This window comes from Arabidopsis lyrata (assembly GCF_000004255.2).
Source record: "Arabidopsis lyrata subsp. lyrata unplaced genomic scaffold ARALYscaffold_1, whole genome shotgun sequence".
In the NCBI taxonomy this organism is placed as follows: Eukaryota; Viridiplantae; Streptophyta; class Magnoliopsida; order Brassicales; family Brassicaceae; genus Arabidopsis; species Arabidopsis lyrata.
In genome coordinates this window covers 9,481,643-9,509,478 of record NW_003302555.1, presented here as the reverse complement: position 1 = coordinate 9,509,478, position 27,836 = coordinate 9,481,643, and the positions used below count along the sequence as shown (strand labels likewise).

At 32.2% G+C, this 27,836-nt stretch overlaps 5 protein-coding genes across 6 annotated transcripts; 3 read left to right on the top strand and 2 right to left on the bottom strand.

Moving 5' to 3' along the window:
* Positions 1-469: 469 nt before the first annotated feature.
* On the bottom strand, positions 470-2,161 carry LOC9329253. Of its 2 annotated transcripts, none has more exons than XM_002890426.2 (3): positions 2,062-2,161; positions 1,417-1,479; positions 470-820 (listed from the first exon to the last, which is right to left on the bottom strand). In XM_002890426.2, the coding sequence occupies exons 2-3, from the start codon at positions 1,464-1,466 to the stop codon at positions 577-579; spliced, it is 294 nt and encodes a 97-aa protein (XP_002890472.1). In that variant the 5' UTR covers positions 1,467-1,479; positions 2,062-2,161; the 3' UTR covers positions 470-576. The 2 variants fall into 2 exon arrangements, with proteins under 2 accessions (XP_002890472.1, XP_020870690.1); XM_021015031.1 differs by lacking the exon at positions 2,062-2,161 and adding an exon at positions 1,910-2,034.
* Positions 2,162-2,501: 340 nt separating this feature from the next.
* LOC9329252 lies at positions 2,502-3,088 on the top strand. Its single transcript, XM_002893145.2, has one exon. The coding sequence runs from the start codon at positions 2,502-2,504 to the stop codon at positions 2,787-2,789; it is 288 nt and encodes a 95-aa protein (XP_002893191.1). The 3' UTR covers positions 2,790-3,088.
* A 4,096-nt stretch (positions 3,089-7,184) lies between these two features.
* On the top strand, positions 7,185-9,150 carry LOC9326534 (phosphatidylinositol 4-phosphate 5-kinase 6). Its single transcript, XM_021014241.1, has 3 exons — positions 7,185-8,361; positions 8,451-8,679; positions 8,762-9,150. Exons 1-3 carry the CDS (start codon positions 7,472-7,474, stop codon positions 8,918-8,920), a joined length of 1,278 nt encoding a protein of 425 aa, XP_020869900.1. The 5' UTR covers positions 7,185-7,471; the 3' UTR covers positions 8,921-9,150.
* An 8,303-nt stretch (positions 9,151-17,453) lies between these two features.
* On the bottom strand, positions 17,454-18,699 carry LOC9329250 (ethylene-responsive transcription factor ERF012). The gene has a single exon (XM_021015205.1). It carries the CDS (start codon positions 18,413-18,415, stop codon positions 17,714-17,716), a length of 702 nt encoding a protein of 233 aa, XP_020870864.1. The 5' UTR covers positions 18,416-18,699; the 3' UTR covers positions 17,454-17,713.
* A 5,102-nt stretch (positions 18,700-23,801) lies between these two features.
* Positions 23,802-25,511, top strand: LOC9329249 (transmembrane emp24 domain-containing protein p24delta5). Its single transcript, XM_002893142.2, has 4 exons — positions 23,802-24,133; positions 24,619-24,831; positions 24,923-24,999; positions 25,084-25,511. The coding sequence occupies exons 1-4, from the start codon at positions 23,918-23,920 to the stop codon at positions 25,226-25,228; spliced, it is 651 nt and encodes a 216-aa protein (XP_002893188.1). The 5' UTR covers positions 23,802-23,917; the 3' UTR covers positions 25,229-25,511.
* The last annotated feature ends 2,325 nt before the right edge of the window (positions 25,512-27,836 follow it).

Genomic DNA, 27,836 nt, shown 5'->3' with positions numbered 1-27,836 from the left:
CTTGGACTCACTTTTGCGCCGGTGGTGATGCGAAGACTACGAGAAGAGTCGGACATGAAACTGACGATGGGTTTTATCTGCCTACTGATTTCACTCTGCTTCTCCGCTTATCTCCGGTTGTTCGTCGTCCGATGAGTTTGAGTTCTCCAGAATCTTCCCTCTGGTTTCGATTTGGAACGGCGTCGTTTTAGTGAGATTCATCGTTGATCGTTATCATCTCTCTTTCTGATTTTCTTTCTTTGTTTCTTTAGTTTGAACATGAGTTTGTTGTTAAAAGTTTTAACTTTGAACATGAGTTTTTAAATACCATTGGATATAGGAGTCAAAGATTTATCAATTCCTAGTAACAGTTTCACATCGTATTAATTCAAATGATTCGTGTGCTACAATTTCCGTCATTGATTCTTGTAAGTCGGAGTTTGTGTGGAAAGACGATATTGCCTTTGCAATTTGTTGGTGGAGATGACAATGTAGATGATCAGCTTTAGGTTGCAAAATCACAATATCTTGAAACAAGTTTAACTTGTGAGTGGCAACAAAGTACATCAAAGTCTTATTGAGAAAAATGTAAAAAGATTAGGTCATGGAAGAGCTATCCTCAGTCTCTGTGTTGGTTGTTGTTGTGGCATTTTGAGAGTCTTGGAGTAACTTCATTTGGTGCTCTGCGTGTTCTCTCTCACATTGACTTACACCAATGATGATGTCGAGCATTGTTCCCGTTGTGCCAAAGAACACTAGTGGACCTAGAGACTTGCGTTTGATGCCTACCGGGATTGCAACCAATGCGCCTAGGACTGAGAATACCCATGTTCCTAATGCACTGCACCCACAAAAAAAATCGAAACTTTTACACTTGAGGATGTTTCAACTTCGAGAATAACTATCACACTGTGTTTTACATTAGAAGATACTAGATACCAATGTTGGGTTCTAAGGTTACTTCTTTGAACAAATCAAAGCAATGTTGGGGTTAAGCATGATGGTATGGCCAAGTGAAAATAGAGTGGGCTATATAAGTGATGACTCAATGACAAAAATATGATTCCTAGATCGCAGACACAGTTAAGAAACAAACATTTTATACACCAGAAGAATTGAATTTTTCAACACTTAAGAATGTTCCAACTTCAAGAACAACAACCATAAGATACTAGGTACCAATACCAACGTTAGATGCTAAGGTTACTTCTTTGAGCAAATCAAAAGCAATGTAGTGGATAAGCATGATGGTGTGAACAAGTGAAAACAACTAAGACTGGCTACATAACTAATGATTCACTGATAAAACTATGATTTCTAAGTCAAAAAAGTTGATATCACAGAGAAGAAACAAAGGCTGAATATATGTTCCTTACTCTTTCTAATGATTAGCAAACAATCAAACAATATTGATATACGCATAAGTAAGAAACTAACTTGGAAACAGTGCATTCCTCGAGGTGTTTCACATTCTCCTGACTTCCCATCTTTGATCAGTCCCTGAAAAAGCGATAATGCCCAGTTAAAGTTTTCACCAGACATCTTCTAAAACAGATAGAAACTCAAATGGACTGAAGTACTTTTCACAAATGAAATGCAAACAGGCTATATCTTCATGTGGATCAAGAAAGCTCTAATCTTGAGTACTCAATACAATGCTAAACCAGAAGAAAATGATGGGTAAACAACAGACTTTAAAAGACTAGTGAGCTACAATTATGCAGATTCTCATCTCCATGAAAACAAGAAAGGCAAATACAAAAGCTATATTTTTAATACTGAAAACACATAAATCGATGGAAGACAGTACTGAGACATCACAATCTGGAAAAAAACTTGAATTTGCGAGAATCATTGAACAAGTTTCCAACTTTAAGAATTAATAGCACGAAATGAGCATAGAGTAGCGAAGATACACAAACAAAATTACCAAAGAGATGAGAAACGAAGGGCATAACATGAAACAACGACAACAAAATCAAATTCATGTCACATAATCAGAAGAAATATACAAAATTGCAGCCAAAAACTATCATGATTCCTATGAAAAAGATCATTCCAATTGCTAAAAACGAAGATTACCAAACGAGAAACGAAGATTGAGCAAACTCTCTAAAGTCGAAAGAAATGGTAAAGTCAAGCTTCGTGTGACTAATCGACGAGTCGGGTCGGGTAAGATCAGAGAGTGACTTAATCGGGTCAAATTAATGTTGTTAACCGGAAACTAACCGAACCGAAATCGTTTACCGAATTGGGGATTTCTGTTCGGTTAGTCGTTCTCTGTTAAACGATTAATTATTGTTTATTCATAACAATAAAGTTGTTTGGATTACCATAACACTAAATCACAGAGATGCAATCTTCACCACCGTGAAAAAAACAAGAACAAAAAAAAACAATTCTAAAAATAGATAACATTACCTTTACTATATAAATCACCTAGACAAACACAATTCTTCACCAAATCATCTCTTTTATTTATAACATTCGTTCTAATCAATATCACTACATTTATATACGTTATGGCAGCTCAGAGTTTGAAGAAAACATGCAATCTTCTGATTGTTACAGCTTTAATCACAATGATGTTTTCGGCACAAATATCACATTCGAATAATGTAGATATGTGTATCAAACATTGTGTCTCAAACCAATGTTTGAAAGAAGTTAAAAACGCTACTTCTACAATATGCGAGGATGCTTGCAAAAAACTTTGCAATGATCTACAAAATGGTAAAGAAAAATACATTGTGCCTACTAAAAGCCGGTTTTGCAGATGGTTTCCTAATCTGTGTGGTGCTATTAATTAATCTATAATCACAAAAGCTCTCATTGTTTGTTTCTTCATATACATATGTTAATCCACTTCTTATACAATGTTGTCTAATTGTTCTCACGTCAGTTTTCTTGTAACAAATATGCATGTTGTCGCTCATTTTATATCTTAATAATCCAGCTAAAGGAATTCAAATGATGTAAATTTAAATCGCATTCTATTGTTTATCTTCTGGATCGCTTCACGGTTTATCTTCCGGAAATCTGAAACTCCAACCTTGCAAACAACTCTTCAACTCATAATTATTAAAAAGGAAAGAAAAAAAAATTTCTAATTATATTCCTAGATTGAATCCATTTCAATTGAACTATACCGAATATATCGAAAAAAATACAAACGCAAATGAAAACCGTTTGGTTTTGTTTATGATCAACCCGATCGGTTTTGTGGTTTAAAATTTACATTAAAACAAATCATCTTTAAAAATTAAATATATATCGACCAATATTTGTATAGCATTATTAACTTATTATTAGCGATTTTTATTTTTCATGCATATTTATTATTTCGACTCGCAATCGACGGTCTTAGAATCTAGATTCTTTCTCGTGTAACTAGACTCTATAAAGTTGTGCATCAATCAAATCAATTAAGATTTCTTTACATCAAAGTAGTCCTAGTTTACTTCAAATTGTGAGTTCATCAAATTCACCAAAATCACAACAAAAATCTTTATGAAGATAAGAAGTGTTTTCTCACATTGAAGCATTTGCAGTATCATGGTCTATCCAATGAGACTCATTGAGAAGAGAAGCTTTGGTGGCATCGAAGAGCAAAAAGAATGAAGAACAATCCTTTTGAGAGTGGTTTTAGCCTTTGCACAAGAGCTCATCGCATTCGTATAATCAAAAATAAAATCAAACAAACCAAAATACAGTAACTATATAACTACAATTTTTATTAATCCCATGCACCACCATCGAATTGCAATGACGTTAGTTGTGCTCTTTATTTCTCTCTTGCGGTATTAAAACATTTCAAACTACGAAAACCGATTGGGTTGAAAATATAAGAAACCAGCTTAAAAATAAGGGTATATGTTGACACAGTGTTTTCACATTTGTGACCAAAACCAGATACTAAAACCCATGCAATAGAGTCTTTTAGCACTTAGTTAATACCTTTCATGTAAGATAGTAAGATACTATTATACATACAAGCGGCAAATATTTGTAGAGACATTGCATACTTTTGTAATTTTGTTTTAAATAGATTTTTGTATGCAACATATATATGGTTACAAGTTCAAAAAATAATTTGGCATTTAGTTATGTGCTAAGACTTTCAATATTATAACAATTAGCTATTGCGCTGCAGATCCTTAGATATCAGTTGTTAGACGACAAAAACAATATAACAGAACTAGGTTGCCCAAAGTTATTTGATTGATTTACCTCAAAACAAAGAAACAAGAAACAAATTAACCTTGATAACTTCTAAAAATTAATTAAATTAATTTACTATTTAAATTACCTACGTCGATCAACAATTCTCACCAAATGATCATATTGTACACAAAAATCCAACACCTTCTAAGATTCCTAAACTTTTCATCATGGTGGCTCAATCGCTGAGAAAGATATGCGGTGTCTTGACGATTATTGCTTTATTCACAATGATGTTTTCGGCACAATTCTCTCATTCGGATACAATGGATAAATGTGTTAAGAAATGTGTCCCAAACCAGTGTATGAAAGTGGTAAAAAACGGGACTCCTGTCATATGTGAGGAGATGTGCAAAAAATACTGTCTTGAAGGGCCAGTCAAAGTTGACTACATCGTCCCTCCAGGTGACAATACCTATCTAAGAAGGTTCTGCAGATATTTTGGTTTGATATGTTAGTAACTTAATCTAATAACATATATATATGCATGCTTTGTATCATTGGATTGATCAATATCTCCGATATATGTATCTATTGTTCTCAATAAATAAAGAGACTAATTTTACTTGTGTGTGTCCTTGTTCTTGTGCACGAATATATGACTATATCTCTTGCTAAGTGTGAGCTCATATCGATATTATGGTTCCAGAATGATATGACACGATGTAATCATGGTTTGGTTTATGCATGCATACTTGTTGATTTAAGATTTAAGTGGTGAACATCAAAAGAATTAGTAGAACAAAGATTATGTATATGAAATGGAGGTGAATGCAACAGATATGACAGATGAATAATTTTGTTTCACCCATTTCGATCAGAAAAACTAATATCATTTTGATCAGAAAAACCCAAAACCGAAAAAATTTACAAAGCTTGATTAAATTTGGTTCCTGAAAGTTGAAATTTAAATTTTTGGGAGGCTAAAAAACAGCCTAAATCTAAGTGGCTGGGCTTTGAATGGATTGGGCCGAATTATGTTATTTACATGAGGATAATAACTATGTTATTTACATGTGAAAACAATTGAAGAAGTACAATACATAATGATTGTGTTTCATATTCTCTTCCATGATTAAATCTCTAATAATTTTATTGTACATGCTGCGTAAGATGTGATCAAATGACAACTTACATAAGAAAAGAAAAGAAAAAAAGACCAGGAATAAAAACATTATCAATCATATATATCCTCGTAATCATGTTTATGTATTAGAGTATAAATAAGAAAACTCAGTTTTGTATATTAATGGGTTACAATTTGACAAGTAAAAAATATGGCTTTTCCAAAATGTGATAATTTCGAAGATAACGAGTAACGACTAATTAAGATGCCCACGCATGGCTCTGTTACAATTGGCCTCATCGAAGCCGAAAGTTAAATGGATGTGAATGAAACAGAGTTTTGACTTTAGATCACATTGAAAGAGATGTTTGCTTAAATGATAATATCCTGTTTAATCCATTTTATAATCCAACGTTGTTAGCAATAAAGTAGTCATGAATTAAAAAATTATCAAGTGGAACTACTATCACGGCAACTATACCATTGTTGTATGATTTGACTTGTAAGAAAAAAACTGTTATATCAAAACCATACAAGGATTTCGGTGTAATAGTCTAAAGTAGTTTTTAGTTAAGTTATGTTGTTTGAAATATAACTTGTCTCGGAGGCTAATAACATGGACTGCACCAAACGAGGATGTTTGGTTAAATGGATTATTCACGATTTGATTAGATCTAACCTCTCTTTTTTTTTCCCTTGGCCATAAATATTTTGTTTGAAAAATGAAAACAAATTCCATGTATAGTAATTAATCGGTTTCAACAATCTTGCTGGCAGATCACCCACCAGATTTCTTACCAAAAAAGAAAATGAATTTAACGTTCTTGTTGAATGTTGATACACACAAGTTATTACTATATGCATGAATAGTAGAAAGCTGGCATATGGGTGATGTTTATGTATGTCATACTATGAAAAGTTTTAATTTAGATCAATTGAATTTATATAATTTTATTTTAACCGGAAGATTCATGTATAACTTGATTTATTCATTTTTTTTTACTCCAAATTAACTCTAATCTTTCTAAAAATACTTGGCCAACAAATAATCTTGCTAAAACGTATTGGGAAATGGCAAAAATACCACTAATTGACTCCTTGTCATTTTTCCAAAATTCCATTATTTAGATAGTAATTGACCAATTTACCTTTAGAATTAGGTGATAAAGTAAAAAATTAATTAAATTAAATCATCAAAAAGTGTTACTCTGATAGAATATATAAAAAGGTTATATATTTTAACCTTATATAACCTTATTAAATATATAGTTTATATAAAAAGGTTAACCAGAGAAGGTATTTGATAAAATTTCTCCAAAAAAAAATCATAGATGTAAAATAAGGTGGAAACTAAAATTAAATTTAAACCAAAACTCTTAAGTTTGGTAAATATAAGTTATTTCTTTGTTATTCAAGTTAAAATATGAAATGTAATGCTGGCATCGGGTGGCATAATCTATGTTTATAAAGAATGTTTAATTTAGATAAACCTCATCCGATTTTAATAGGAAAATAATCTTCTGTGAAAAAAACAAAGTTGTAAATTTTAATACTGAGAGAATAAATAAATAGAAACTCTGCCAAAAAAAGCAGAGATTTTTTCTGTAAATCAATTTAGTAATAAGACTTATGTCATTGTCCCAAAAAAAGAAAAGAAAGTAAATTAATTAATCTGTGACTGTGTAATGTAGTAGCACGTGCCAGCTTTGCAACAGTAAAGCTAAAAAACCGTTCATGTTTGGATCCGTCGACCAATATACATATTACCGTCATCACCGGTCACCCCTCTCTTGCTCTCCATCCAACGGCTCTCCTTCTTCGATTCACTTAATCAACCGTCAGATTTTAATCCAACGGTTCATATAAAATCCAATTTTATCTCTTTTTCTCTTTAAATTAAACCCAAACTCAGTCTAATTTCTCTTCTCTCGATTCTCTCTCTCTTAAGTGAGCTTCGCCGTTAAAATTTCTCCGGTACCGGAAAATTAATAACGAAGAAAGCGAGAAGACACTGTTACACTAATTAGAAATCTCTCCCTCTCTCTCTCTATCTTTCTTTGTCGAAGTCGTGCGTGATGCTAGTTACGGTGGTGAAGCAGCGGTTAGTGTACTCTCGCCGGAGAAATCGGTTATAACCAGAATCTCACCTCCGTGATCGAAGAATCTGTTTTCCGGTTTTGACAGTTTCGAAATTTTTGAGAAGAAATGGAAAAACAGGCGAAGCTAACGAGGACACAGTCGTCGTTGCTCCGGTCATCGTCGAATCTTCGTTCGTCATTTCAAAGCTTATCTTCAATCGTCGAAGGCGAACAAGATCTAGAAGCCGGAGAGAAAGAAGAGAAACAGAGAAGAAAACCACCTAAACCATTCGGTTCATCAAGTCCTAAATCCGGTTTAACTCGGATTAACCCCGGTTTAGCTTTCACAATGGTGTCTCTCTCTTTCCTTAGTCTCTCATCGTTCTTCTTCTTCGTCGTCTTCTCACAAACCGATGAGATTCTCACATCGGAGAATCTTTTACTAGCTTTAATATTCGTCGCCGTAGCTCTCTTCTTCGCTTCCAAGAACATCGCTCTTCTTAACCAAACCGTAATCGCAATCAAACAAATCTGCGACGAAACCACTAAAAACTTCGGGTTTCAAAGCAGAAACTCAAAATCAAAACCGGTACAATGGTACATCGGAGACGATACTAAACCGGAGAAGAAGATCATAAAGCGGTTCATTAAAGAAGGAGTTCAATTCTACAGTAATGGAGATTTCTACGAAGGTGAATTTCACAAAGGGAAGTGTAACGGAAGTGGAGTTTATTACTATTTCGTGAGAGGAAGATATGAAGGAGATTGGATAGATGGGAGATATGATGGTCATGGGATTGAGAGTTGGGCTAGAGGAAGTAGATATAAAGGTCAATATAGGCAAGGTCTTAGACATGGTTATGGAGTTTATAGATTCTACACTGGTGATTGTTATGCTGGTGAATGGTTTAATGGTCAAAGCCATGGTTTTGGTGTCCAATCTTGTGCTGATGGTAGCTCTTATGTTGGTGAGTCTAGATTTGGTGTTAAACATGGTCTTGGTTCTTACCATTTCAGGTATACATATCTGTCTTGAATCTTGATTTAAAGTTTTTATTTTTTATGTAGTCTGATTTTTAAAGACACAATCTTTGTGTTTTTGTCAGAAATGGAGATAAGTATGCAGGAGAGTATTTTGGAGACAAGATTCATGGGTTTGGTGTGTATCGATTTGCTAATGGTCATTGTTATGAAGGAGCATGGCATGAAGGTCGTAAGCAAGGGTTTGGTGCTTACTCGTTTAGAACTGGTGATGCTAAATCTGGTGAATGGGATTCAGGGAAGCTTGTAACTTCTCTTCCTCTTACGAGTGAGCCAGTTTCAAGAGCGGTTCAGGTAATTTTTTGGTTAGACCAGAGTTGACTCAGTTGTTGGAATTGACAAAAAGTGAAAAACTTTTAACTTGAAAATTTTGCAGGCGGCTCGAGAAACAGCGAACAAGGCAGTGAATCGGAGACGAGTAGATGAGCAGGTGAGCCGAGCCGTGGCTGCAGCTAATAAGGCTGCTACGGCTGCAAGAGTGGCTGCTGTGAGAGCTGTTCAGAATCAAATGGAAGGTAAATTTTGTCAAAGTTGAAAACAAAAATTGTAAAAATCTTTTCTTGTTTTTTTTTTGGGTTTTTACCGGTCTTCTCTGTAACCCTGATTGAGCTAAAAAAAATGGTAGCTTGTTTCAGAGGTTTGTAACAGAGAGTAATTTTCGATCTTTTTACTAATGTAACAAACTGTAAATAGTTGAAGAAGCTGGTGTTTTTACTTTTGTTGTAAATCAACGGCTTGAAATGGAGCTTTTTAGTTTTGTTTTGATCGAATCTTTGGGAACAAGTGATTTTGATTGATATTATGATTCTTGATCTGGATCACTGACAATATTAAACAATGAAATAGCAAATTGTTTATTCGGATTACTATAATAATTTTGGTTGCCCAAGAAAAACAAAAAATTTGGGAGAAGCATGAAGAAGTTCTTTGTTCGGCGCTATAACCATTGCGATTTCCCAAAATTATTGTTTTAAACAAACATCCAATGTCGTGAATGTGATCCAGAAAATATCAATTGCATTAATACAACTTATTTAGAAAAACTACAAAATCTATCACTTATTCCCAATTTCTTTCAAAATCTATCACATTCTTTCCCTTCTTTCAACTCATACCACATTTTGATGTAGAGTTACCATTTTGCCCTCCCTTTTTATCTTCCTTTTTATCTTTCCTCCCTAATTATTTTTCCACCCTATTTATCTCTCCTCCCTATTTATCTTCTCTACAACATTAGCTTCTCTATTTATCTGTCTCTCACTCGAAACACGTGCACTTTAACCAAAAAACATTATATCTCCTGAGACTAAACAATTAACTTTCGTTTTTGTCTCCAGATCTTGTCCCCGATTAGAAATTCTCTGTTACGTCTAGATCTTGTGTCCGATTTCATCATCTTGCTCTATTATCATGAATTCCACATCTTGTCCACCAATTGTTCTCATTTAAGGGTTTCGAATTTTATTTAGATTTTTCACCATCTATTTTGGTCCACAGATTAGTTGAGCATTATTGTCTTTACCTACCCTGATTATTGAATTTTTTTTCCTTCTATTGCAAAATAACAAAAAGATCCAGTTGTCCCCGAGTACTATTACTCATTCTATTACTCATTCGATATGAACTTGTCCCCGATCTAATTCTATTACTCATTCGATCTGAACTTGTTCCAGATCTAATTCTATTACCCATTTGGTCTGAACTTGTCCTCGATCTATATCTATTACCCATTCGATCTGAATTTGTCCCCGATCTAATTCTCTTACTCATTCGATCTGAACTTGTCCCCGATATAACATATTCGATCTGATTCTCTTACTCATTCGATCTGAACTTGTCTCCGATCTAATTCTATTACCCATTCCATCTGAATTCGATATGAACTTGTCCCAGATCTAATTCAATTACTCATTCGATATGAACTTGTCCCCGATCTAATTCTATTACCCATTCGATCTGAACTTGTCCTCGATCTAATTATATCACCCATTCGATCTGAATTTGTCCATGATCTAATTATATTACTCATTAGATCTGAATTTGTCCCCGATATAACATATTATTTAAATAACCGTGCAGCATTTACTGCAGACCTGCTCCTTCTTTGGAAGCGCCAGACAAAACTGTCTCTGTCCCTGACACAGACTCTGTCCCTGACACAGACTCTGTCCCTGACACAGACTCTGTCCCAATCAGGGGTATTTTGGTCCAGCATTCCACATGTGCTATTGAAATATGGTAGATTTTGAAAGCTTTTTGAAATTGTGGTAGATTTTGAATGCCAGTTGTTAAAATGTGGTAGATTTTGCAATATTCCCAACTTATTTATGGTCTCTGCTGTTTTAGATGCCATAATTCTATATTTTTATTATTCTCGAATTTCTAATAACTATTTTAGCTAAATTCTTTTACTATTTGTCTAGAAGTTCCAATTCTTTTGCAATATTGAGGGTTAGCAGTTTATTTATTTCCAAGATTATTACATGAGACAGTATTCAGTTTGGAAATAGAAATATGTTTCTATGTTTTGTTTGAATAAATTAGAAGCTGACATAATATTTTATGGATGATGACTTTTCAAATTATATAATGTTTTGGACCAAAAAAATAGTTTTAGTAATTTTCTGTATCAAAACATCGAGTGTCCGAATAGGCGTCGATCTCAATGTTTCGTTTTGAATTGGTTAACTAGAAAAGGCAAATTTGAATCTTTTTTCTTTTTTTTGGTTACTTCAAAATTTTGAATTCTAGGTGACAGCAATGTGTTACTCAGTTTTCTTTTTATGGGATATGGATAAGATAAGAAATAGTTAAGGATATTTTTATATAACTAGTACTACAAAATAAAATTATTTTGGTTACGACAGGAACACATCCGATGCATACATGTTTCGTCGCATAAAAGAAAAGTTGAAGAAGCCCATGTGTCTTTATCGATCACCATCTATAGAGGATATCATTTGGGATTTATATCTAATTTTATATATCCTTATCCTTTCGTTTTCTTATATATCTATAAAACTATACGCCACTAATCACATGGTTTCTTGCTGGATTGGTCTCCCTTCGCCTCAATATAATCCAAACAAGCGAGCAAAATTTTCCAATATATTCATCCAAAATAATTACGAAATTCATATTTGTAAACTAAAATAAAGTGTTTGATAAATATTTTCTATACAAGGCTTATTCCAAAACGTTTAAAATATACATACAAAACTAGTACATATATTCGGTAAGAAAATTATAATTACCTTCAAATAAACAACTAGACTGTAACCTGTAACAAAATAATTCAACATAGGTTATTCTTTCAGTTGAACAAAGAAAAATACAAAGGTTCTTCTCTTTAAAAGAAATTCAAAGAAGAGTGTCTTTTTTTTTTTGTGCAGAACGAAGAGTGTCTTACATTATAATTCCGAGGATGGGTTATTTGATTGATATTTTTTGTTCTAATATTCAATACTCAAAATTTTAAATTGAAAAATCAATAACATTTATAAGAACTCATTGTGTATATTTTAAATTATTAGAGTTATATCTTAGATTTCATTTTATAAAAATTTACATAAATTTTATCGAAATTGTGTACCAAAATATCAATTCAATGTTATACTTTTAAATAATACTAGATTTTATGAAATATTTAAAATATTGATTAAATAACACTTAATTCTGAAATCTCTGAAATATGAATATTATTAGATGCAACAATATTAGATCTTAATGTGTAATATTCTATAAACCTATAAATCAAATTTCTATTTTAAATAAATTTGAAAGCGTCACTTCTTTGTTTTTTGGTAAACCACTTTTTTTTCTTCTTAAAAACTGTTTTTGTAATCCATGTAACTGTATTATTTCTTACAGCTCCCGCATGTAATTTTTCTGACAGCACTTTGACTAAACTGTTGACTTCGAAATCTAACCACTCCACACACAAATTAATTATCCTGCAGATAGAGAATTACTGGTTTACAGAATTCCCATAAAATTTAAAGTATTGTGCCCTCAAATATCTCAATGCATCCATTTTTAGTTTGAACTTTTAACTATATATTTTACATAATTTTTTGTTAAATATTATACATATTTATTTGATAAGGACTGAACTTTTAACTATTAAGACAAAAAAAAAAACTAGGACTAAAACAAGAAAAAATAGTTTACTCTAACAAATATACATATGCACGGAATATAATTTAAATCCTCGAGTGGTCAATAATTGATCTATAGAATTAGAGAGCCTAATGTTTCTTTAATTAAAACATCGACCTAGCTATACCTTCAATTATTTGCTATAATTAATTAGATATAATAATTTAATACCTTAGTATTCAAAAAATAAAAAAAGAATCAATTATGGATTTGCCATTTTTGGATGGCATTTGTGGATTTTGCCCCTTTTTGAATAGTTTATGGATTTTGTCCTTTTTCAGTCTACGAAAATATGATTTAACATGTGTTTTATTCGTTATGTTTGGGTTTAGTCGGTTGTGGTTGTTCTTAGAGTTTAGTATTTTGTATAAACTACGTATTTTTACCAAAAAAAAAACGAAATACGTACATTTTTAAATATTAAAAATGGCATATCCGTAAGATTTTATTAAAAATGGCAATTTCAAAAGATTTCTATAAAAAATAGCAAAATCAACAATAATCCCATAAAAAAATTGTGGACGAGAGTAGTCAGAAGAGGAATGCTTGTTTCGGCATGCATGTCTCTGCTTCTTTGATGTCGAAATTTATTAGTAAAATGTTCATAGTCGCATATAATAAACTCGAATAATCATTGTTATGACTTGTGCCTTTTTTAATCTATTTGAAATTAATTGTTGTGCATGTATATTTAGTTTAATACATATTGTTACAATTAAATTAAAGGAATGCGGGGATTGCTGAAATTGTTGGTCCAATGGGGTGCCATTTACTGACAAAAATAATTATACCTTGGTCAATGTACGTCTTCCAAGTTACTGTTACGCAAAATCTTATGAGGCTAATTCTCCCATTATTTCAGCACACCTCTATGTTATTAGGATTGGGCATATTCGAGTAGAGATAAACTAACTGGTAAATTACAAGAAATTACATTACGTAAATATGAGTTGAGATAGGTGAATATATCAACATTGGAGATTCTTGTGAACATATATGCATGACGAGAAATGAGATAGAAAGTGAAAAGTAATTTGACCTTGCATGTTAACACAAATGAATAAGTGATTTTTCATTTTTTTGTGCAACAAACTTATATATATATTAATCTTTAGGCTACATCACGAAAAAACCATGAGTTCTTTACCATCCGGGGTTGATTAACAAAAAAATAATCGACATCCCATATATGTTAAGTGTTAACACAAATGAATACTAGTAGTATACAATATTGCTGATATTTTTTTTTTTGCCTGCCTGACTTATCTTCTAATGCTGATATTTTTAAGTGTTTGAACTTCCCATTATTTGAATTAAAAAAATGAACGGACAAGTAAACCTCTCCAATGCAATCATAACGCTTACAAATAATATTGAAATTTATCTCTTTTGGTTCTTTTATTTTTATATTTGGAGCTTTGATCTCTTAACTTTAAGCAGGTTACTACAAACATGCAAGCAGACAACATAATTAGAACTTGCATTATTAAAATAAAATAAATTGAAGTTGCCATTTCAATTTGATGACCGTAAATTTAGAGTTTGTCAAGTTGCTATGGGCCATTGCCAATTGCCCACCAATTGGTTGGCTCATCTTCCGATAATATTTCTTAAAGTAGTACTATGTTAATAATACTCTCGTTTGCTAACAATTTAATCAACCATCTTTCTCCACATATATTGTAGGTTCCAATATAATCTTCAACAACTATACTAACTGAAAGTGTTTATGATTTACATTTAACAATATGGTTTAAGATCCGATCACACATGATAAGGATATCGTAGAGATGCCTTTATTATATTATACACTAAAGAAAACTTTCTTAAGGCACATACATAATTACGATATCACTTATATATGGGATTCGGTAAAAGACAAAGCACATATGACCTTAACTTTTAACTTAATTATACGTGTATAGAAAAAGTTTACTAGCAAACGATTCTTTGCTACAAAGTCTCTTTTCTCCAACACAAGAAAGTGTTTGGCCTCTTAAGCTTGGCGTCACATGTTTGGTAGGCTACTGATTTTTTAAAGCGACCAAAAATTATACGTTATTTTGTGTTTGGGCCTATGATAAAATTAATGTTAGTAATTGACTTCTACTTTTATTCAACATGACAAGTAAATGATAACTCTGCCACCGCCGCCAATATTTTCCAGAATCAAGATAAGTAGTACAAGTAGAAAATATATGTCGTGCCAAGACACGAACGAATACAACTTTTTGGAAACAGTAATGCAAAAAAAAGTAACTAAACCTAATCCTGTGGACTATATTGACTTCTATTTATCCTATATATTATTATCTTAAGCATGCCCATAATGATGCTTTTTTGGCCTGTAAATCTATCTATATCAAACAGCATTTTGCTATACAGAATTCAAAGATAATCATCAAAAAGTATATGTTTCTTCTACACATTTAGTGAAGGGGCTCAATAGGTTTCAGTTCGGAATCTACGACATAGAAGGAAAAAACCATCAGAAGTTTTCATATTTACTAAAATATATGTTTATTTCCTGATTTGAAAATTGCAATTTTATATCGCATTGTATAGTGCTCTAAAATTCGAAAGCCCCATCATTGCCTCTTGTATTCAGAAACTGAAATTAAAGAGTTCAATCCAGTTTATGAAGCCTTAACTAAACCAAATAATGCTGGGCCTCTTTTTAAAGCCCAATTCATTTCGCAAGCCTGTTCACTTTAAAAATATTAACAGATTTTAATTTTCTATTTGCAAAAAAATGATTTTAATTCGAAAAAATCCAGTTACTATTTAGTATTTACAAAGAAATAAATTATAGAAAAATAATTTACAGTTGAAAGCAATTGATTTTTTTTAAAAAAAACGTAGCCGATAGTTCAAAATATTCACGAGGGATGCCTAAATGGATAATGAGCTAGGCAAAAAGAACTCGATAATGGCCCCAAAACCAAAGCCCATGGATGCCTAATCCTATATCACCAAAAAAATAGGAACGACCAAAATAAGAGCGTTGAGACTAGAACAGGAGACAAGTCATGTGGCTTCAAAGGTTTTATCCCTAATATTGAAGTTTAGATGTCCCTTTGACAAAAAGATGTCTCTTTGACAAAGAAATACTATAACACTTTACACAATCAAATTTAATTTTGATGTGATATGATATGAATCATATGAATGTCTTATCTTATCACGTTTATCTTCTTAAGTATGGGGTCCCATCTTATGTATAGTTGGGACCTCAAAATTGTGAACAAACCATTTAACTATGTCCTGTTTTCTATTATATAGCCGATAATGTCTTCAAGAATTTTGTTTCACTATAAGACTAATATATCACACTTAACTCACATGATAACGTCACTCTTTTTATATATAATATGTTCGTATAATGTAGATTCCTGGGATATGATCACAATGCTTAACTATTAGACCAAGTTCATCTACGCTTACCAACAAATAAAATTGAAGCGTATACGTTCACACTTGGAAACTATTATGCTTGCACAAATTCATGTATTGAAAAATGTAAAGTTGTCTCATAAGTTTTAAACGATGTTAAAAATAAGAATAATAGTTGGAGCAAACTTGTGAAAATATTCGAATGGTAATCTCGAAAACATCAATATACATATTTGAGTTCGCAATTGACTATTGAGATGGATGACCTAAGCTCTAACATATTGACCAAGTGAGCAAGCTTACTAATTTCACTAGTAGAGTGGATGGCTCTGGTCTTGGAAAACAAATGCTACGGTACGGTTTAGATTCTATATATACAGGATGCATGGATTAATTGATCTGATCAGACTAAAAAGGAGTCACCAAAGCGTCCCCGCTCAACAATTGGAATTACAAATCCTGATCTATATAAGCTATCCAAATGAATACCATAATATACATTATGCTCATTTTGTGACACATATAATCGATTTGGTTAGTATATTGTCAACTTGTCAAGTCCCGAGGATTGGTAAGTTTTCGCTTCGAAGTTGGCAGAGATGTTTTGAAGATTTTTTTTTTCCAAACTTTATGTTAGAATGTGAACCGCGCGATAAGAATGATGAAACGGATTTTTTTGCTCATAAATTTTGTATTAGTTTTTTTTTTTAATGTAAAAACCGTTGTATCGCGTTGAAGCAGTAAATTTAATAAATTTTAAATAATTTATTGGGCTTAACATTAGAGATGCAGATCTTTTATATAATATGACCCACAACTGGCTATAAGAGGACAGTTACAAACTTAAAACATCAGATTAAAACGTTATTTATATCCCTTGACTGCAGTTCTGTCTACATGGGATTCTTTCCCAAAAGAGGAAAAATACTTTAAACCAAAAAAGTCTCTCTTTTTTTTTAAGTTCAAGTTTCAAAGATACTGTATGAACTTTGTCCCCAAGCAATGTGTGCATTATTTGCTATACCAAACTTTTCCACGGCACATGAAACAGTAAGATTCCCCTGTATAGTACTATTCATAATAGTATTTAATCAAACAAATTATGAAGAGACATCGGGAAAAAAGTTAATTCACATTTAATTCGCACATTAATTTACATCTATAATTATCTTATCATCTAAACTTTACCATTATCAATGATGTGTTCTAACTTCTAACTAATGATGGTAGTCAATTAGAGAAAAAAAATGATTGTCAATTATACTTACCAAAATAAGAATTTAAAAACAAAGATAAAGTGTTAGATTGCAAAATCATCACATATTGGTAGCAACTTGGCACATATATACAAGTAAACGAGTTGGAAGAAAATGATACAAAAGCACATATAGCGGCAGATTTATTTCATAAAAATATCGTGCGAAGTATATCATTCCAAATTTCCAATATAACAAAATTATCACTTATTGTTAATAAAATGATTAAAAAGGTATCCTCACATGAAAAAGTCAAAGAAATGACAATAAAAAAGTCTCTTGTTCATGTGAACTTCCTAGATCCCTATTAAATCCGAATTAATTGTATCGAGTATTGCTACATATAAAACCTTGAATTATAGTATATTATATATTTCGTATCCGTCGTCAATTCTCTCCAAGCAACAAACAACTTGGGAAAAAAGAATTACGACGAGGGTAATTTAATTAACATATATAAAAGAATTAAAAAATGAAAAAAAAAAAAAAACTAATTAAAGCATGTATTATGGACCGTCGGATCAATTGAAACTCCAAAGCGGAATGTCAGCATCTTCGTAGAAATACTCATCGAGCATCGTCGTCGAGTTTAATTGAGGAGAGTAATTAAACGGAGCTCCATCATCGAACAAGAACATTCCATTATGATCATCATACCATGATGATGATGGATTCATCAAAGACACATGATTGTCCACAAAAGATCCCATCAAAGATTGCATCCCATCATCGTCATTATCATCATGATGCTGATCATGATCGGACGGTGACGAGACGGCTGATGAAGAAGGGGCAAAAAGGTCAGGTGAATTGGCAGCTTGAGCAGCTACTCTTTGGATGGATTTGGGGGATAAAATGGTCTTTTCATCTAAGAGATCATCAAGAAGATGATGATGAGAAGAAGAAGTAGGGAAGTTGAGATTGGCTTGAGGACCTTTGAGACACAAGAGTGCAACATCGTAAGCCCTAGCAGCTGCTTCAGCTGTTGAGTAAGAACCTAACCAAATCCTTGTCTTTTGATTTGGTGCCCTAATCTCAGAAACCCATGATCCCCAACTTCTCATCCTCACTCCTTTGTACTTCTTAATCTTACTCTTCTTGTTCTTGTTCTTACACGAAGACGAAGACGAGGAAGAAGATGAAGATGAAGAAGAAGATGGTGATGATGACAAAGGCATTTCCTTTTTTGTGTTGGTTTGGATCTTGCGTTCTTGTTTCACCATGGTAATGACTTGTTGTATGGATCACGTACGTAAAGGCTTTGTATAGAATGATAGGACAATGTGGTGTTGATCAAGTGAAGAGATTGTTCTTGAGTTTTTGTTGTTGTTGTTGTTGTTGTGTATGGATAGAGATTTTTTTATGAGGATTAGTGTGAGCTGAGGAGATTATATATAGAGATGGTTTGATTTGGGAGGGGTATGGGAGACGAAGAGATGAGATATTATTTATTGATATAAATCTAAAACAGGGTCAAATGAATTATAGTATGGTTTCTTGTGTATGAATGCGACATTGTGGTGCATGACAGGGTGTTTTTTCTTCTATTTTTTCTTTATCCTCGCTATTGGCATTAATACATTTTTGTTCCCTTCTCATTAAAAAAAAAAAAAAACAAAAGAAACTAGTGAACTTAAATATTTGGAATTTAATTATTTATTCGAATTTGGATCCATGTTAAGGCTTTGCCCAATTGTTCGAAGTTCGAACAATGAACCTGAACATGGCCTTCTCTTAACCTTTTGCTTGTTCATTTAAAAAAAAAAGTTCATGTATAACAATTCTTGGTATTTAGAAGAAAAATACATAAACGTATAATGATTTTGATTGGCTTTTTGTGGAATCACAAAAACAACAATTTATAATGCGACCACGTAAACTTTTGTCAAGTGCATGTTCTTGCTAAAGAAAATATTTTATAAGCATACATTTTTAATGACAAAATCATTAATTTCACAAGGGCCCATTTAAAAAAATATATTTATTCTCCCTAAATTTATTTTCTTTTTTGAAGTTTTTTTTAATGTTTTGGATTCTTTCTAGAAAATTTCCAAAAAAATTTACCGATTCTACTAAAATAAAGTACCGATTGGAGCCAATTTTGTTAGGAATAATTAACTAGGAGCGTATAATGTGTATATATATATATATATAGCTAGCTGTACGGAAGCCACTTGATGAGCAAATCGAGGAGTGATGCTAAATATCATACTGTATAGTACAGTATTTTATTAGGTTGAGATATCAATTTTCTTTTATATTTTGACTATATATGTACCTATCATCACTATCAGGAGATTACGAATTACAGCTTTGTTTAACGCGTTAACTCGTATACGATCTTTCCAAGAAAGTGGCCCCATTTATGGTTTGATTATTGGTGGTCTATGTTTATTCTTTACCAATTAAACTAGTGTCTTTATTTGTAGTTAGACTCCAAGTTTATATTACTGTATGATGTTTCTATTTTTATGATAAAAGTGACGTAAAACCTCCAAACATACGTGCACAAAATTTTTATTTCTTGTAATATTTTTCCTTACTAAAGTATTGATTTCATCTAATCTTTTTATTAGATTTGTTACGCGTACCATCAAAGTCTAAAGAAAGAGCTGGTTTAAAACCTATATGACAACTTGCTATTGGATTTAACATTTTATCATCGTGGCTCATGACTTTGTGAATTGTGAGTAACTTACGCGTTAACAAAATATAGACGTCGTGTACGCCACAGTAGTTAGTATAAATACGTTTGATAGTACGTATTATAATCATTTGGTAATATTTATAAATCATAACGCAACATGTTACATACAAATGATAATCAAGAGGAATGATATAGCCTTTTGGCTTTATCCTTACACCATTTTAACAACAAAACATTAAGATATTATAAAAACAAAGGAAAATTATTACCAATCAAAATTACTGTTGATTTTTAAATTAACGGACCAATATTGATTGATAAAAATCTCTATAAAATGGTTAATAATAAACCTAAGAGACATGTAGTATTTTGTTAGTAGACATGGAATATACTTAAGAAAATAAATGTTTTGAAGAAATAGTTGAAATGAAAATAGCGAAGAGTGAAGAGTGAAGTCAGAAGAGTGTGGGAGAAGGTGATGATGCTAAATTGATAAGAGAGTGACTTCAAATTACAGCTGTTTTCACTCTGTCACTTTGCTACCCAAATCCAAACCGCGTTTTCTCTCGTCACACTCACTCGTGTATTTAATTATCTTCCTAAATTTTGTGATCCTTTTTCAAAAATAATTCATACTACTTTCAACACTAGTGATACATCCATGCATATCGAAAATATATGTGTATGTCCAAATTTATTATAACATCGTTTTCTCCATATACAACTTGTGTTATAAAAAAAAAAAAAAAGAAGTATAAACAATTTGTCTTTAATTCATGATCTATTTGAGAAGATTTAATTTTTTTTTGTCAATTTAGGATTTCGAATTGTGAATAAATTTTGTCTTACGTAACTTTAATATACATAGCGATACCAACATAATTTATACGACGAACATATGCTAAAGATTGATATAAACAATTGAAAAAGGGGGAAAAATAAGACAATAAAGCATATAACTTTAGGACACGCAAAGAGCACATGATCGTATGTAAGAAAAGATGGAAGATGACATGTTCTTTGTGGACAGCCTTGACTTTCTCACAAAGCTTAAGATTAATCATGGGATATGGTGTACTTTAATTTGTTGTCTTCGTCTTTAGATTTTACACTTTGGTCTTAAGCAAAACTCTCCAAGATGTCAGAGATCAGTTAGATAAAGGGAGAGAGAATATGGGCGGATATATTGTCAGCTTTCCAGCCAAAACATGCGTTTGCATGACTAGAAGAAGCATCTCGATCGTGGCTTCTTTCAATTTTAGCTTTTGAGTTTTAACACTTCGTTCATATTTGACACCTACTCGAATGAAATTTCCTCTCTTGAATTTTGAAAATTATAAAATAAATTAGTCAATGTTTCTTATATTCTACTTTATGTTCCACATTATTTTTAGTGTGAGATTTCTAGAAAACATTTTTGCTTCTTTTCAAACGAAATCAATTACACATGAATAGACATATTCCGACAGACCCGAAATGCAAACCTAAAGGCTAAGGCAAGTAAACAAACATTGCAATACAAACATTTTTGCTTTAACAAACAAACAAAAATTAAAACAAAAGGGATCTTTCTTGATAAATGGAAAATCCAATAAACTGTATGTATTAATTGGTACCGTACTCTCTCCGTACCAGTTCCCAACAAATGACTCAACGAGATCACCACGATACAATCTCGACCTCAATAGTTTATACATTTATTATTGGTGTACTATTCATCCTAACAATTTCGGAGGATTACAATATATATATACTTTGGATTACAATATATAAATATATATATATATATATATTTTGGTTTACAATATTATTACAGCATGGCAAGGAAATTTCTAGGAAGATGAAATAGTATATACGTTGAAGGTTTTTTTTAAAAAAAATCATTGAATATGTACGTTGAAGGTTCAACCATGTATAATGGATCCAGTGAACTTGGTTCAACCACCAAATACTTATTCTTTTTTTTTTTTTGTATATCTCACAGATCTATGATTTAGTCGGTTTTGAAAATGTTAAAAATGATGTGGGGACATAAAATAAGTTAGACCCCATAGGCCCATACATATTTGTTTGGTTTATAAATTCATATATAATTTCATTTTCCGTCTACAATGCATAGTTAGACCCCATACATATTTGTTTGGTTTATAAATTCATATATAATTTCATTTTCCGTCTACAATGCATACAAACATTTTTTATATTTGAATTTGAGTTATGGCACGACATCAATACAAATGAATAAGCTATAATAAACGCCAAACACATAGCAAATAAAATATACATCTTCTTATTTCATGTTCTCTTACAGTATTCACCGTATAAATAACAAAGATCCTTATTCAACCATGAGTAGAAAAAGAAACAACAATGAACCGGGCCTTGTGGCCTAGTGGTAAAAGGGTCACAGCTGTGATTTCCGCCACCAGGGTTCGAGGCACGGCTACTGGCAGGCATGCCCGGCCCTTCACCCATTTTGGTGAATCATTTGTATTGGGCCTCAAATTTCCGAGGCCCATTTTGTGAAGATTTTTTTTTTTTTTTTTTTTTTGAGGCCCCAAAATTATGAAATAAGCTTCAAAATTAGTAAAAGAGGCCTCAAAAATTAACAAAAAAGGCTTCAAAATAGTAAAAGAGGCCTCAAAAATTAACAAAAAAGACTTCAAAATAGTAAAAGAGGCCTCAAAAATTAACAAAAAGGACTTCACAATTAGCAAAAAGGCCTCATAATTAGCAAAAAATCTTTAAAATTTAAGAAAAATTGTTAAATAAAAATTATAAATGCCCCATAATTAGCAAAAAAAATTTTTTTAGCAGTTTCTACTTTTTAAAAAAACCCCAATTTTTTTTTTCGTATTTGGCCCCGGATTTCACCGGACCGGCACTGCTGGCAGGTTTACATAGGGGAATTGCCAGCCTCGTGGGATTAGTCCTTGGGTCTAGGAAGCCTTTGAGAGACCCGCAGTTATTAAAAAAGAAAAGAAAAAAAAAGAAACAATTAAAGATAGTTGCAGAGGCAAAACAAGTAACTAAAAAAAAAAGTGTAGGTCTTGGAGAAATGACAAAAAACGAAAATAGTTAAGAAGGCATTGCAAGCCCAAATAATATCATCGGCCATGTATTGGCCCATTTGAAAATCAGGTTGTGATGCAGGCCCACTTATTTCCAAAATGTAACGCTTGCGTTTTTCTTACGAAATATTTTAATTCCTTCTTTTGTTTACTGTTGCATTTACAAAAATCAAATAATATTAATTCATCTATTAATATAACACAAAAATCTTATACTATATACTAACTTAATATAACACGAAAATGTGTTTTTATGAAATAAATTACTCCCTCCGTTTCAGTTTAGTTGTCGTTTTAGGATTTAAATTTTGTTTCATAATAGTTGTCGTTTTAGGTTTTCAATGCAAATGTTTGGTGAAAATTCCAGTTTTATCCCTACTGTTTTAATGTTTTAACCAATGAATTTTTTTATAAAATATATTAATAAAAGGTAAAACAAAAAATTAAATGTTTTTCTTAATTTGTGTGAAAAAACCTTAAACGACAACTAAAACGAAACGGAGGGAGTATCTCATAGCAGGGTAATGTTTATACACAATTTGTGATTTAAATGATAACAAAACACAATAATCCCAATAATTTGTTTTCAATTCAATAGGCCTCTTGGTACTACTAACTCACCGTCACAATAATTTCTCATTCAATGTTTTACCTGTAATCTTCGGCTCAAATTAGCGATAGTAATTAAATGCAAAAATCCACTTTGAGAAGAAAATAACAAAAATGGAAAACGAAACCCGCTAAATCAATAAGAAGGTAAGGTCAATACAATGACGCGCCACCTCCTTTAAAGACACGCCACGTAGACCGTTCCTCAGAATCTGATTGGCTGATCTTACGTTGAAACAAGTCACCAAAACCCATCAAATCCTATTAAAACCTCTCCCACTCGCACAGGCGCGCGTGGACTCTCTCTTGTCTTCGTTTGTGTTTGGTTTTTGGACTTTGACCTTCCTTGGCTTTGGACTTGAGACAAAAAAGGAGAAGAAGACCGTCGTTGTTCTCCGATGGCGATTAACAGAATTTCTCATGGTTCGAGGGTTTTGGCGGTTGTTTTGTTCTTGTTGACGGTTAATTACGGCGAAGCTATATGGTTAACGATTCCGACGACGGGAGGGACGAAGTGTGTCTCCGAGGAGATACAGAGCAACGTCGTCGTTTTGGCTGATTACTATGTCGTCGATGAGCATAATCCTGAAAACACACCAGCTGTTTCTTCCAAGGTACGGTGGTTCCGATTGTGCTTGAATCTCTTCAAAATTGAATCTTTTTTTAGGAGATTGATTGGTTCAATTTTACGGGTCTTTAGGGTTTTGTTTTGTGGTTTGATCATCAAATTGTGAATTCTCTGTCGGTGACTTGGTACGGATCAAACTCATTGATGTGTGTTATTGAGAGAGCAATCATCAATCAATTGAATATAATCAGTAACTTTTATTATAAAGTTTTGAACTTTTTTATTTTATACATTACTCATATCTCACCATTAAGTAAATGATTGGGAGATGTATAAACTCTGACGGATTTAATCGAAAGTTTCATGTTTTGTGCTATACGCTGATTAGTTATATTTGCAATTTTTTCAAGTTCTTAATGTTTTAAAGAATGCAGATTTGTTTTTGCATGTTAATGTAGCTCATGTAGAAGCTAATCATTGGCAATAAGATTTTATGTTGTCTTGAGTTTTCTGTGATTAATTTTTGGATAGGTAACTTCTCCTTATGGGAACAATCTTCATCACCAAGAAAATGTAACACATGGTCAGTTTGCGTTCACAACTCAAGAAGCTGGGAACTACTTGGCTTGTTTCTCGATTGATTCCACTCATCCCTTAGCCAATCCTATAACCCTTGGGGTTGATTGGAAGATGGGTATTGCAGCTAAAGATTGGGACTCTGTTGCTAAAAAGGAAAAGATCGAGGCAAGTCTTCTTTCAACATCTATGTAAACATCTTTTTTCCTCTTCTTCTTTCTGATGTGAAAACTCAACTGTTGTCAACGTGTATTTGCAGGGTGTTGAGCTTCAGTTGAGGAGACTTGAAGGGTTAGTGCAGTCGATTCGTGAGAACATAAACTACATAAAAGACAGGTACGTGTCTTTCGCCTCGTTGCAATCAAATTGGGTATGAATTGGGATAACAACATAGTGATAAAAAGAAAATTTTGGATGCAGGGAAGCGGAGATGCGAGAAGTGAGTGAAACAACCAACTCAAGAGTGGCTTGGTTCAGTATAATGTCACTCGGGGTTTGCGTTGTGGTTGCAGGTACACAGATATTGTATCTGAAGCGGTATTTCCACAAGAAGAAACTCATCTAAAACTTGGCCTGAAGGATACTTACTATATAGTAGTAACATCACACATCCCTACCTTGAAAAGAGGGATAAGCTCAAGATTGTAGAGTCAATTGGTTAAAATCGAAGAACGCCATTTTCATTTATATTTACTGTGAAACTTTACTACTGTCGATAGTTAGAGATCATTGAGTTTGTGCACAGTCACTTTTGTGTTTTGATTGATCTCTGGAGTTAGAAAAAAATACAAGTAATGTGACAATGTACCAAAATTTCTTTATTTCTCAGGCATTTTGCGGTAATTTTAGTATCCGAAATATCCAATATGATTAATGGCGCTATTAAATCAAAGATTAAAATGACGTGAAACAAAAAATCAAGATTAAAGTAAAATAAAACTGGGTGGTGTCGTAATTCTTGCAAAGACGACAAATCTGATTTATCATGTAGACAACTTATTGTATGTTATGTCGTTTTCTATCATGTGTGGGAACAGTTAGACATCAGATCGAACATATATATAAATGTGTTTATTCATAATGGAAGAACCAAATACATTTGGTTAGGTCATCTAAGCATTCACCACTAGTTTATTGACAACATTTTGTGCAAAACATTTATAAGTGAATTTTAAATTGCCTAGTTAAGGTAAAATATTTATATTTTTTTGATATTTTTCTCTCTTTCTGAATTAAAATTCTACTGTTGTATTGCTGATACCATCATCGTGCTTACCTATGCAATGGATCTCTCTTGAATAACAAATTAAATATGAAAAGTTAATGCGATGAGAAATAATAAAAGTTGGAATATGTATATTAATTAAAAAAATGAAGAGGTGTAATCCATTAGCCCAAGTTATGGAAGATGGAAGTCCAAGCATGAATCCAACCAAAGTCCTTTCACTTTTGCCTATCTCTTAATTCTTTCGTACGTCATCGTACGAACCTCACACTTACCATTACCCTTAATCACTTTCACTTGTTCGCAAGGTAAATTTTCTGTTTTGACATTGTTTATTACCATTACGCCATTACTATTAATCACTTTCAATTGTTTGGAATTGATGATTTATATTACTTTTTGTCGTTACTATTAAATTTCTCGTATTTTCTTTTGTTTATGAGTTTACACATTCAAAAAATAAGAATTAAATTTTAATCTTGAGTAGGGCTTTCGACAATGGTGGACATGCCATTATATATATATATTAATAAAGAAAAAAATCATACATTCAAGATTGAAACAAGAGACATCTAAAAAATTTAGACTCATGGTCTTGTGTGGGAAACAATCATGTGGGGTGACGTGACTCCCCTATAGGCAACAAAGGTTAGAGCATTCTCATTGAGGGTTTTTAAGAAAGTCTCTCAACAATTATAAAATAAAAAACAACTGCAAATAATAATAATTTATGATTTGAGTCTTTCAAAAAGTGAGAGACCTACTCAAAAATCCCTCATTTGAGATACTTTTGAGTTTTGATTGAGTTTCTCGCATTTTAAGAGAATTAGATCACAAAACGCTATTATTTATTAAAATATACTTGTTAAAAGATATATGTGAGAGGGGGCTCTCTTAGGTTCGATGGTGAGCAAACTTTTCTAAAGTGTTTGATCAACTAAGTACATGACAAGTTCCTTAGAGCATGTGCAATGCAATGAGAGTCTCTCACGTAAAAAAGAAATAATAAAATAATAAAAAGTATTATTTAATGATCTAAAAAAAGTGATAGAGTCTATCAAGTGAGATACTCTCATAATTAAATAATACTTCTTATTATTTATTATACTTTTTATTATTTTATTATTTATTTTATTATTTATTCTTTACATGAGAGATTTGGATGAGAGATTCCATTGCACATGCTCTTTAACTCCAACAACAGATAATAGATAGAGATAAATGTTTTGGGTTAGAATGTTTAATACTTATCTTTAAAACAGTAGAAATGTATCCAAGCAAACAGTGATTAGTTACTTAATTATTCTCTGATTATGTTAATAAGTTATAAGATTCCACTCCCAATTGGCAATGGAAACGAACAAAAATCCAATTGGCTGGTAATGCGTTTCATACCACGTCATCGTTGTTAGTGACGCAAACTCACAAAGTGTGAGAATTAATATCTATAGATTAGCAGATAGCCTTGCAAAGGCTTCCTTAAGAACCCTTGTTGCCGAGACTTAGTTTTAATGAAATTTCACCCTTTTGCCCCAAAAAAAAAAAAAGATTCGCAGAAATTAATGAACCACGAAAGTAATTTATTCTCGATACCATCATTTCAATTTTGTATAGCAAGTAAAATCCTTGCATAATTTTTCCTTTTTTAATATTTACTTGAGTATATTTCGATTGGTTATATTTCTATACAGATGTTGATATAAGATCTTTATAAGCTATTAGCAAAACTTCTATGATGATCCTTTACTCCTTTAGGAACTAACGATGAATTAATGACAATTGAAAAAGTACATCATTATGTAAACTCCTAAAATAGTAACACATGCTAGAATCAAACTTTATAATAAATGTGAAATGATAGTCGATGCCCGTATATATATTATTAGGTGAAATAATAAGTCGCATCCAACGATAGATAAGATATGTTCGAATAAATTTCGTCAACTGA

Bases quoted from the DNA above. Each gene is read 5' to 3' on its own strand.
- LOC9329252 (XM_002893145.2), top strand. From the start codon at position 2,502: ATGGCAGCTCAGAGTTTGAAGAAAACATGCAATCTTCTGATTGTTACA.
- LOC9329253 (XM_002890426.2), bottom strand. From the start codon at position 1,466: ATGGGAAGTCAGGAGAATGTGAAACACCTCGAGGAATGCACTGTTTCC. The intron at 821-1,416 runs GTTAGTTTCTTA...TTGTGGGTGCAG, and splicing joins GAGGAATGCACTGTTTCCAA to TGCATTAGGAACATGGGTAT.
- LOC9329250 (XM_021015205.1), bottom strand. From the start codon at position 18,415: ATGGTGAAACAAGAACGCAAGATCCAAACCAACACAAAAAAGGAAATG.
- LOC9329249 (XM_002893142.2), top strand. From the start codon at position 23,918: ATGGCGATTAACAGAATTTCTCATGGTTCGAGGGTTTTGGCGGTTGTT. The intron at 24,832-24,922 runs GCAAGTCTTCTT...GTGTATTTGCAG, and splicing joins CTAAAAAGGAAAAGATCGAG to GGTGTTGAGCTTCAGTTGAG. The intron at 25,000-25,083 runs GTACGTGTCTTT...TTTTGGATGCAG, and splicing joins ATAAACTACATAAAAGACAG to GGAAGCGGAGATGCGAGAAG.
- LOC9326534 (XM_021014241.1), top strand. From the start codon at position 7,472: ATGGAAAAACAGGCGAAGCTAACGAGGACACAGTCGTCGTTGCTCCGG. The intron at 8,362-8,450 runs GTATACATATCT...TGTTTTTGTCAG, and splicing joins CTTGGTTCTTACCATTTCAG to AAATGGAGATAAGTATGCAG. The intron at 8,680-8,761 runs GTAATTTTTTGG...AAAATTTTGCAG, and splicing joins CAGTTTCAAGAGCGGTTCAG to GCGGCTCGAGAAACAGCGAA.